At 47.1% G+C, this 12,607-nt stretch overlaps 1 protein-coding gene across 6 annotated transcripts in view; it reads right to left on the bottom strand.

Annotated features, from left to right (window-relative positions):
* Positions 1–12,607, bottom strand: part of gpc3 (glypican 3) — an 82,787-nt gene that overhangs the window by 13,752 nt on the left and 56,428 nt on the right. For 4 of the 6 annotated variants that reach the window (XM_027013020.3, XM_081699019.1, XM_081699020.1 and 1 more), the window contains one exon: positions 11,974–12,085. In XM_027013020.3, the coding sequence (XP_026868821.1) occupies positions 11,974–12,085 (112 nt within the window). The other 2 variants (XM_027013022.3, XM_027013024.3) reach the window with 2 other exon arrangements.

The raw sequence follows: 12,607 nt of genomic DNA, 5'->3' as shown, positions 1-12,607 counted from the left end.
GGACATGGGCAAGCGCAGGGATTTAAAAGAGATTTCAGTGAGGTCCATTCAGAACAGCGCTTTCCTATCAGCATATCACGCCTACATTGCTCTTACAGTCACTTTCTGACATGCATTAGACATACGCGTCATCTCAGCCTTAGACACGTCTGTCACCTCAGTGCTTGCTGATCCATAGATCCACATTGCACAGATCTCAGCAAACGTCCAACTCAGCTTTTCACAAAACAGGGAGTTTAACAAAAATAAATCAATATCATAAAGATGTTATTGTTAACAGACAAATATTTAAGTTTTCTGTAATAGATTACTGCTGGTGAGAAATAACTTTTGGCTGTCACTAAGGCGACACCGCGTGTGATTGCGTGTTGCTGCTGGCACACACCACGAGTGATTGTATTTGTGCAACTTGAAACATGAGCAAGATAGCACCAACAAATCGCACGCTCCAAGTTCACTGAACCTGGTTTTGTGTTTACATGTCACCATGGTATGAAAAAGTCACATGCACTGTAACCCAAATAAACACATTTTATTTTTAATGCACATGCTCTGTGCAGTGTCCTGATTCTCATCTGCAAAGTTGTAATTTAGGGGTTTTGAGTGCTCAACTGCTTTGAAGTGAAAATAAAAGTAATTTTAAAAAGTAATTTCATTTATCATATGTGGTAGAATAAACTGGTTGTTAGTAAATACACCAAATACTCAAGCGCAAACGACCCAAAAGGCCATTAACAAGAAATTTCCCAGGGAGCCAGCATTTCCGTTAATTCCGACAGCTCACAGCTGATCTATAAATAAGTGTTTGTTATGGAATGTAATACATGTAGTATTCATTTAATTCTTGATGGTTCAAATGATCCCCTTTAATGTCATTCCAGAAAATAAAGTAAAGAGAATTAATTTCTTTGTACTGGAAACTCTAACATGGGAAAGCAAGGGAGAAAGATGGATGTTCTATGAGTTTACTATAACAAACAAATTCTATATTTAGCCAAAGTAAATTACTCAAAATTCCATGTCTTCTGCTTTTGCTTTCATCTTTCTGTTCTCGTCTATTGATTTCCTTCCGATGTGCGGACACGAGCGTGCGCTTGCTGTTGGGTTGTTTCCCTTTCTGCGCGTTGTTTTCGTCTACAGGAGAAAATTGGGATCAGATGGGCCGTCCTCAGGGACAAAGCAGCCGAGCTATGGACCCGCCGTCAGGACAGAGACCATAAAGGAGCCCTAATCATTCAATCCCATCAGCGAAAGGGTGGAGCACCCGCGCTAATCATCCAATCCCATTGGCTAAAAGAGGCAAACGGCCGCGCTCATCATCCCGTACCACCGGCGTGTGAGGTCGAACGGCCGAACTGACTTTTCCCGCAAAAACGCCCATCTGTGCTTAAAACAGCGGCCCATTCTGCAGAGGTCAGCGAGGACAGGCGTGCGACGCGCTCCAGCAGATCCCCACACAAGCCTCCATTCAGGCCCAGACATCGGAGTACACACCTCTCCCTCTCCTTCCACCAGCAGCTCATCCAAGGCTAGCCAGAGGCAGTAAGGGAAAACACTGGCTCCTTTAAGAAGGCAGCTCACCAGGGCTCACTGAAACCCGGGCTGCCGCACACGGAGGGAAGGAGGCCCCTGATGGACCCGAGCCCACCGGGGAAGACAGCCTTTGGCTGGAGTCGCCCGCTACGGCTCCGCTCCGCTGTGTCGGGAGCGATGAAGTACTCCTCTTCATGCAAGCGCCAGGAGCATAAGGATTCGTCTCTTTCCCTGAGCTGGTTTTTCCGGTGAGGAATGACGTTTTGATGCGTCCTGCCGCCGGTGTCTGCGCCGCGCTCCTGTGCAGCGCATGCGCCCGAGGCTTTTACAGAAGGCTCTTAATTCCTCCCCAGAGATGGTTGCCCAGCAACGACAGGAGCTGCGTTAGCCTCCAAAACAAATGTCAAGGCAAACAGTAGTAAAGCTGGAGAAAAAGTTGAGGTGGACGGTATTTCAAAATAGCCCCCTCTCCCAAAGGAAGGAGAAGACAAACTTTCCCTGCCTGGTGGACTGTTCCACACTGGCTAGGTGGAGATGCTGACAGAGTCAGCACACACACACACACACACACACACACACACACACACACACACATTCCACATAGCCACAGCTCCCAGAGAAAAACCTTCCTGACTCCACACACACATGCACACACACATTCAACGCAAGAAGCAACGTGGACGTGTCAAGAAAATGACAAACACCCTCCCGCCCCATGTGGTGTGGGAGCACTGGGCCTGATCTTCTGGAATGCAGCCAGACCGGAATGTGTGATTAGAACGTAGCGTCGCCGCGCCAACCACCGCGATGAGGGTGGCGAGGATGACTAAAGTGACGGATGTGACAGATTGTCTGACACAGTCCTCCCGGCATGTGTGGAAGCTGCCCACTCCCCCCCACAAACACTCAGCCCTACACTGCATCAGCTCAACCCGGAAGACGTCTGTACAGCGCTGTCTGATCCAACCAACACAGTGGCACAAAGGCACACAACAGGTGCGTGAACGTTATGACACAGCAAATGTAAGTACCGGTCACTCTGCCCCTCTCAGGTGCTCGGTGAGAACGTCTGCATTTCAATTGAGAAGAAATAGCAACATAAGGCAACTCTCTAATAACATTTGTAGACGTAATTGCTCCAGTAATCCCAAACTTTACGCCGGGTCTTCTCCCTCTCCAACTATATAATCATAGCGTCACTACCTCAAACAAAACCCCTGTTTACAGAAAGGGCCCAGCGAGAGCGCAGCACAGATCCTGATTTGGTAACATGAGCAGGCATGTTTCACCAACCCCCCCCCCCCCCCCCCCCGGTAACCACAACACACAGCGCAGAGGCAGTGGATGAGCAGAAGAGAAGCTGTCCCACGGGGGATGGGGCTGTGCCGGATCAGGCCCGTGGTTTGGTCCCGTGGACCAGCCAGTAGCAAGTTAAACACCCCCTCCACCCACCCAGTGATGTCAAACACAAACAGGGTCCGAATGTGGATGTGGCTTACTTGCATGTGACCAAGGGCCACGTGGAAGTGGATGTGTGTGTGTGTGTGTGTGTGTAAGAATGTGTACAGGGGAGGATGCAGACTGACAACAGTAGTGCCAGCCACACTTTCTGATTGGAATCAATCTGTACCTGGTCTCCCTTTGGATGTGTCTGGACATGTGCAGAGGCTGGAGGCGAGATCAGATATAGCAAAGCTCTACTGGGTCCCTGCCAAGCTCCAGGACTGACCATCTTACATAAAGCCTATTGTGTGTTTTAATCAGGAGCAGTATAAGCACCGTCAGACCGTGTCAGACTCTATTAAAGAGCTCGAATAATCAAGTAAGTTTGTTGGAAGTTTGTTTATGGTTCATTCATTTGAATCGCAAACTCCCACATTCTTCACATCATTACATTATGAGCACTTACACAATTACACACACACAAAACGTGGATATGGAGAAAATTTGGGGGTGCAGATCTGTGATGACTGTGCATGATTCTAAAGAAAACCAAAACATTTCCTTGTCTGAGTCACTGAAAAACCACAACAGCAATCAACACAACACACACACACACACACACTTACTTCCTTACACGCAGATTACATCTTTAGTAGGAAGGAAGGAAGGAAGTTTCTTATTTATATGTCTCTTTCTCTGCACATGTCCTGTCCTAAGGGAGACAGCTAAAAAAGACCACCGCCTGTCTGTTCGGCCAGACACAGGAGAGACAGAGTGAGACGGGTGGGGTAGGGGATAATGTGACTGCTCCACTGTGCATATAAAACTGGGTGTGTACAACTCTTAGAATTAATTATCATACTCTGGCCACCTTTTACTGGGTCAGATTAAAATCAAAAAAGAATTTTCAGAATGCTAACCTTTTTCTCTGGTAAGCCTTCCAGTAACTGGAGATTCATTTTTATCTTATCGTATTCAATTTGATCATATCCTATTAGAAAATCAAAGTACTGCAGCCAATTCATTTTTTTATAGTTTAAAAAAACTAAGGTTTTTTTTTATAGTCTTTTTACAGACTTTATGTGTGTTTGACCATCCTACATGTCTATCACACTTGAAAACAATGCACAAACCTCATATCCAGCCATATGTAAATTCTGACATGTTTGCAATAAAAGCAGTCGGTTGTTTGTTTGAATGAAAACTCAGGGTTAAAAAAAAGCTCCCACGTGTGATGCGCGTGCCAGCGATCAAATCTGATTAGCGAGTGACATCAGCCCCTGCTTGCCTCAGCCGTTCAGGTTCCACACGTTGTCTCCCCAACTCCTCACGTGGCCTGGCGCGGCCCGTTCCACGTCACCAGGCCGTCTCCCACGACCCTGACACGCGCCTAATGGCCTCATGATCTAGTGGGTGAGGCAGGACAGCAACCACGTATGTTAAGGGCTGCACTTTGTGGGAATGCCCGGTACTATGTCTGCTGGGCTTCTCGCCTTCATTATAGGTGACCTAAGAGCACTGTTTATCCAGGACCATTTGCGAGTGACAGAGGTGTGCGTTTCGACTCCTCATTTCATTTGAATCTCAGCACTCCCTATGTGTGAACTCCTCCTTCTTCCCCCCCCAACCCACAACAAAAGAGGCGAGAGGCGAAGGAGTCCGCGACCCTCGCGGGGAAACCCTCTGATGACCCAACTCAGACAAGAAACAGGAAGTGGGACCTCTGACCCCGCTGAGAGACTCCCGCCGCACTCCCCCGGTGAGGGGCCGCTGACGAAGGGCAGCGAGGGCACTGCGGATCCCCAGGCAAGCCGCGGGAAGCTGGCAGGCCATGAGAAAGGGCCGGCACGGAAGAAGCCTCGCAGGCAGGCCCGGGGGGAGGCTCGGCTTACACGGCAGCCTGAGAAAGCCCACGGGTACCTACAGGACTCTTCCTCTCCCTGGCCTCCGCCAGCACGGGCACCAGTGGCGGAGGATTCTCGAGCCACATCTCCGGGAAACGGCGGGCGGGCGTGGAGCACCGCGAGACGCTGTTCGTGGAACCCGGACGAGGAGCGTCACTGGGATTAGAGGAGCGATGGCGTACCCAGACTAGGAGAACTGCGACTGCTGTACGTGGCCCGTAGGTACGTAGGAAACAAATGTGTGTAACTTTGACAGTTTCCTTCCCACCATCTAGCTTCCTCACAGTGATCTCCCTCACATTTCAATACTGATCTTGATCACAGTTGCAGGAGCAGAAGATTCATTGTAAGGCGTTAGAGACAAGCATTAGTACTCTCTCTACCAGTCGCTATGCTTTGGGAATATGAAAAACAGTCTGTCCTTGACGCCGAGCGCAATACTGATCCCTCCATATTTGTGAATCAGAGTTATTTCCCACATGCACTGCACCCTGGTTGGGGGGGGGGCAGGCCAGTCCTGGCCTGCTGTGTAGTAATTGCGCCCTGTCGGGTGGCTAAGGTGAGAGGCGGGTGTGGGTGTGGGTGTGGGTGTGGGTGCGCAGCCCAGGCTCGGGCCCCTGAGCTTGGGGGGGTGGGGTGGGGTGGGCTTAGGGGTGGGGCGCAGACTGAGAGGGCGACTCATTAGCAGGAAACTAATTGGGAGGAAAAGACCCCTCACATGCTCTGTCTGACCTCCCACCAGCAGGGGAGAGAGGGACAGACAGAAAGACCCTGAGAGGGAGCTGGAGGGGAGGACAGAAAGAATGTGAGAATAAGTAGAGGGGACAAAATGGGGAGAGGAAGAGAAAAACGCGGGGGGGGGGGTTAGAAAATAAAGGAAGGGGATGCAGGGGTGGAAAAGCAAAAAGCAAGACCGAGACGAGCGCACACAGGGAGGAATATTGGGATTTCCCCATGTGAGCACAAGGAAGGACAGGTAATGAGCCGACAGGGACGTCACAGACACGGAATAAGAATAATTTTTTATTTGACAGGTATGCCACTTATACACGGAATGTCTCTTGGTAAGAACACAGGTAGCATTCCCAACGTCCTGACACACTGGACTGTTAAAAGTAGAATGCACAGAACAGAGAATAAACTTAAGAATAAAATTGTCGAATTAAATCGAATTAAATTAGAACAGAGCTGTAAAAAGGAGTGTTGGATGTGTGTATATGGGCAAGGTCTAGGGAGACATCGGAGGACAGGCAGTATTTGGTCTAAGGGTAGTTCTGGTTTCGGGGTCGAGCCGTACGTCCGACTTTATGGAAGGTCTGAAACCCTGCTTGTATATCCGATGTCACACTTCATTTGAGGATTCCTCATGGAAGAACCCACTCAGAAAAGAGGCTAGACTGCCATCTAAGGGTGCATTTGTTTACATGGATGCACACATATGACTGGATGCACGCATGTGACTGGATGTGTTTGGGTGCATTCTTTGTGGCATTTTGTACCTGCACATATGTTCTCTTTTATATCTGCCTTAAATGCTATAGAAAATCACCCGTGTCTCCTTCAGACCTTTTTTGGACACAGCCTTGAACCTGCTGCCTCAACAACCATTACCGAGTGACCAGGGATCATTAAATGTAATGTTATGATATAAACAATACTGTAATCACCAGTGAAACAGCAGGTCAACTATCACTGGGACATTGTGGGCACTGCTGAAGTCTGATGAAGATAAGAGAACGCAGGCTACAGGCATAAGACGGGCGGGAAATGCGTTCATTCACAGCAATACAGAAAGCACGACTGAATAAACGGCACATCTCCCATGTTCACATGAACACTATTCCTCCCGGCGTCTCTGTTCCAAAAACCCGGTCCAGCCCAGATCAGGTGAGCAGACAGGAGCGGACAGAGCTGGCTTCTCCGGAGCCGTTCACCCGCACAGTCTGCTGAGAAGAGTTTGCGTGTTACTCTGGATCTGCAGAGGTTGCCTAGAGGGGTCGTTGGGTTTGAGCAAAGTTGTGCTTGTGAGGGTATGTGTGTAGATGTGTGGACGCAGTGCTGGGCGGCAGGGAGTGCAGCAGGATGTGAGACCGGCCTCTGGAATGTGGAGCACTTCTTACCCCCTCCCACCCGGTTTGCCGGCTTTACCTGCCGCTTACGCTCTGACCCTGGATCTGATTAAGAGAGACGGAAACCAAGGCCGGGGGGGGTGGGGGAGTGAGGGGTGATAGAGAGAGGGTGAGGGGTGGGGGGAGTGAGAGAGAGAGAGAAAGATCTCTCTTTCTGGGAGAGGGACAGGACTGGAGTGTGTCACATCCAGCCCGGCACAGATGGAGTCGGAAAGCGAGGGAGGAAGGAGGAGAAAAAAAAAGCTAAACAGAAAGACAGAGAGAACGAGGACGAGGCAGAAGGACCCGCGATGAGTCAGAGAGAGTCGGCAGAGGACAGATTAGGAGACCATAAAGTCGAGATGAAAAGGTACGGGTAAGCGCAGCACAGGACGACCTGTCCAGGACAAGGGCCCGATGAAAGCTCGTCTGTCTCCAGCCATTACGCATGTGGCTCCGTTTCCTTCCCACAGCACATTCTGCTGCGCCCCAGATACGTCCTCCCCTGCTCAGCTCCGCACATGCCTTTATACATCTTACACGCCGGGCTGAAAGAGTCTGGAATCAAAGGCCAATCAGATAATTGCAGTGTTTTGACCCTTGCTGCAGTGCTTGGTGTGAGAGAGGTTGCTCTCTGCAGTAATTCAATACTCTGGGAATTCCAACAGATGGTCTCAATGACGGCAGAAATGGCAAAACGCGTTGTACAAATATTAAAATCTAATTTGACAATCAGGGTAAGGGAAACTGTACACCAGTGGACCTGCAAGCAACATACACGTATATGGGCTCTCTCTCTCTTTCTCACTTTTTCTATGCAATACTCTAGGAGAAATCTGCTAATAATGGCAGAAATGGCAAAACGTGTTGTACAAATATTAAAATCTAATTTTACATCTAAGGGAAGAGAAACTATACCAGTGTGCCTGCAAGGAACAACCATGTACACACCCACACACACAAATGTAATATACATAATGCACTAGGAGAAATCCTTTTGAATCTAAATATTTGAGTCATGCTGATGCAAAGAATAACACCTGCTTTAGCTGCAGTATGCACCATATCACTGGATGATGGACCATATAATGAAATGCAACGCCTGAGCTACTGGTGCCTATTAAAAGCATACTGTTGCACTCTCATCCTGACAAAACCTAATCTGCATTATTTCAAGAAAATGAGATGTTATCACATATCACATTAAATCTGGGCCTTTAATAAAACATCTTGAAAAGGTCAGCTAACAAGTTGACAAAAAAATAAATAAATAAAAATCCAAACAACTGCAACTGGAGCCTAAATTTCTTTAACCTGTAACTTAAAAACTTCGCAATAATAGATCAAAGTAACCTGTGTCAAAATTCGATGAGAACTAGTCTATTTTGAATTTGAGTTTAAGAAGAACAATTCACTCGTATCCACTCCTGTATAAACAAAGTGACCACACATGTTTGACATGAGCCATAGAGAAGCTCCATTTCTCTCTAGGCCTGAGACTAAACAGCTGATAATTATTTTCATACGAAACATCATGCTGTCCAACCCTGAATCCCATGGACACTTGAACGCCTGTGGTCCATACAAAACAACTCTTGTGTTTTGGAATGCAGATAAAGACAGGGAAGACTGCCAACCCGGAGTAGCATGGGTGCAACGTCATTATATTTCACACATTTATAGAGGGCCGTTCACCTTAAATGAGGCCTGGCTCGGACATTACATCAGCCTCTTTAACGTGAGAAAGCAGAACATGAAGTGCAGAGGAAGGTTAAAGTGGGCCACCAGTTCTCCACCGCGTCGCGTCGGCGATGCTAGGCTGCAAGAGAGAGGCTAGTCACGCCAACCCTCGTAAACGACAGCACGAACGGTGGGGGGAAAGGAAAAACTTTAATGTTCCATAAAACAAATGGCCTGGTCCACACCCAGAAATGTTTCATAGCAGTGGGAGCCAAGCAATCTGCATTAACATTAAAGAGACTGCACTGAGGGATGTTTCACTGGAGTACGGAGTCCCTCCTGGCCGGTAAAAAAAAAAAAAAGAGAAACTTATTGTACTTTCTTGCAAGAACACGCGCATGGTTCTCCACGGACTGTGCCAGATGATTCTCTCAGCGGTACCAGGGAACAGTCAAATGTTAAAGGGCCCATATGCTACATTTTCTTTTTATTTTTTTTGTTGTCCACTTACAATGTTTATGTGGTCTCATGTTCCAAATATAGTCATAATTAATTTTTACACTACCATTTTTCAACCTCTCTTTGGCTCTTAGAATTAAACAGAATGTTCCTGTTACTGCACCTTTAAGGCATATATAAGATAAATAAGCTCTGTTCTGATTGGCAGCCCTTTATTGTGTCTCATTCAAAAAGCAAACAGATAGAAACTGGGCAAAATGGACTGTTTTGTATGTTACATTCCATATATGAACTATATGGACTGGGGGAGTGAATGAGTGAATTGTGTGTTTTGAACTAACAATATTTACATTTTACTTCCAAATGATTCATTTCAGAAAAGGGATGGAAATTCAGTTTTCCATGATAGGATCCATTTAAATGAACAAAAAGCCTGAGCCTCCCAGAGTAAAAGTAACTGGTTAATAGCCAATTACATGTAGTCAGTTATGTGTATTGATGGATTTTTTCTCCTACAATAGTTTTTTACCCAAAAAAGATCATTTATACTTTTTAGTCCTTCATGTTTAGTTAGTGCTTTTCTTGCATTACATTTCAATGTTCTGTTGGTGACAACACCTAGACTACTTTACTGCTGCTCACATCTTATTTGCAAGGTTTATCCTTTTTAAGACCAAAAATATTACAAGAAGAGCAGAATGTCACCTAATTTTGATGCTCTTAAATGGTGTTTACTTAGAATAAACTCTAAACGAGTGTCTTTTTAGCTCCCGCACAATTCGTTTTGTTAGACTACTTTAACTTCTGATTAAGTCATTACTTAATCATTACTAGTTATTATTAGTAGCCTAACAATGCTTTCATTTGGTTTTAAGTTACCACATGTGCATGATGAGGGCCAATTGAGCAACATTGGTTTTACTTATTTAAGAAGCAAAGCTCAGCTAAAATAAGGTTCCAACTGTGTTGAAACCACTGACCTCTATAGCTGGTATGTAATGTTTGGGTATTTATCGATGTTTGAGTGGTGTTTTAACTTGCTTGGTAAATCATCTGTATGGGAACGTGCGTCTCCTGGTTTTTGCGTATTCATACATTTTGACTGCTGATTGAATCTGTTGTGCCCGTTGAAGTTTGTGACCACATACCTCAGAAACCTGCCCACACAAACACATGTGCCTATTAACTCCTAACCTGCATCTCTGCTATTTACAGACACACACACACACACACACACGAACAAACGGCTCCACCTGCCTGACAGCATGTGTGTTTGTTTATAAAGGACGTGAATGTGTTTGTCTGCTGTGTACAGAGACCTCTTAGTCTTGACCTGCTGCCTCCCTCCTCATGAACACACTCAGCTGCTCTGTGAATATGAGCAACACTGAGCTCAGCCCCTAACAAGCACACATGCTGCCTTCATAGCTTCCACACAGCTGAGCCATGATCATGTGCTGTTGTGCGTGTGCCTGCATGTGTGCTTGAAACTCTCTGGTTATGCTCTTTTGTCTGTGTGTGTGTGTGTGTGTGTGTGTGTGTGTCGCATATCCACACACAATGAGCCAGCACTCGCTCCCTGTTCTCAAAACGACAGCTGGCCAGCCATGACTCCAGACAAGAGCTCAGCTGGAAGATCATCAGAGCGGCGAGACCGTTCCCGGGTTGAAGCTCGGTTCTCCTGCTTTACCCAGGGTTGGGAAACAAAGGCCTAGGAGGTCTGCTTGTATGAGGTAATGCAAGTCCAGAACCTCGGGACCTCCCCCATGGCCTCGGGGCGGCCAGGTCTGGGCCTCAGGAGTGTCTCTGATCTGCCTCTCTGGCCTGTTCAAACAAGAGCACCACGTTAATCCACTCAGACAGCTCTGAAGAGCACAGCAGCGCAGTGGGCTTTTCACAGGCACGCACGCCCTCCGTACATGTAAACGGACACACACACACACACACACACAATGAAACTCCCACAGCCTTGCTTGTGTTAGCACAACATATGGACATGCACACGTTATACATACAGACAAGAGTCGTCCATAGACTGTGGGTCTCTCCCGTTCACTCAACAGACACACACGCACACACCCACACACACCCACACACACCCATAAAAGCAAAAGTTCACAGACATAAAGGAAAGCGGCTCTAATCCTGACCTATGGCTCTGCACATAGAGGTTTCATCACCACATAACTTCTGACCAAACACACACAGCCACGGAGCGCCGGAGACTGTCGGATTCCGCACGGTTCCCTCGGGAAGGCCAGCTGCGCTATACAGGCTGAATGCTGTGTGCTGTCAGAATGAGGACACAGATCCATGAAAGCCTAAAGGGTCATATATCATCGACGGCGCCGCATTTTGGCGAAGAATAGTACTGTGTAGGGAACACGACCAGGCACACCCAATAAAAAGGCCAACCTGGCAGCCACACACACAGGTAAAAGGTGCCAGGTTGCCCTTTTTATTGGGTGTGCACACAGGTAAAAGGTGAACACACAGGTAAAAGGTGATCACACACACAGGTAAAAGGTGACGTCTCACCCAGCTGTTGTAATATCATGGGACCTGAGGTGGCTTCTTGCTTTGTCTGCAAGACAGACTTCTATGGCAGTTTCTGTTTTCAATATTCCTGCAGCCCCTATGGCTTCATACCTCCTGTTAGAAGTCCTTCTACAGAGCCCAATGAGTGAGTGAGTGAGTGAGTGAGTGAGTGTGTGTGTGTGTGTGTGTGTGTGTGTGTGTGCGCGCGCATGTGCATAGAGAGCAAATCTGAAAATGTAAACACATGTTAAGACATCGTGATGGGAGGTGAGGATTGTTTGTGAGATTTCTGTGTTGTCATAACTAACCTGGTTGATGTGCTTGAGTTTGTCAATGATTTGGCTGATGACAGGTTCAGGGGGCTTGTGTTTGGTGTCAGGCACATGAGGATGGGGCCTCTTCAGTCCTGGACCTGGAAACCTATTCACATAACACCAGTTATTAGGCCATGAACACACCGGTCATACCGCTCAGGTCTGATACCAGCAAACATGGACTACACTGCCACCTAGAGGTAAAATTAAAAAATGGCTCCAGGAATTTTATGATCCTATGAAATTCCAAAGTTCAAATGCCTGTTCATAAATATACTGAATCGCCCAACAGCATTTCTGCCACCCTCCAGAAGAATAGCCTGTCTTCTATGGAAGTTTCTAGACTGCATTCATCAAAACTATCCCCATCAAGCATGTCTATCCTGACATACAAGAAGCACAACTGGGTCAGGGTCAGATATGTACAGGAATATCCTGTTTAAGTGTGTGTGTGTGTGTGTGTGTGTGTGTGTGTGTGTGTGTGTGTGTGTGTGTGTGTGTGTGAGCCACAGAGTGTGTTTAACATTCGCCCGGGCTTTTCTCCCTCCCACAGGACCAATTGGACTCATGTTCCAGTAGATTACTCCATATTAAAATGTAATTAGTGTTGATGCACAGAGGCCCAGCA

The sequence above is a fragment of the Electrophorus electricus genome, chromosome 16, assembly GCF_041902795.1.
Source record: "Electrophorus electricus isolate QZ-2024a chromosome 16, ASM4190279v1, whole genome shotgun sequence".
NCBI classification, from domain to species: Eukaryota; Metazoa; Chordata; class Actinopteri; order Gymnotiformes; family Gymnotidae; genus Electrophorus; species Electrophorus electricus.
This window is presented reverse-complemented; position numbering and strand designations above follow the sequence as displayed.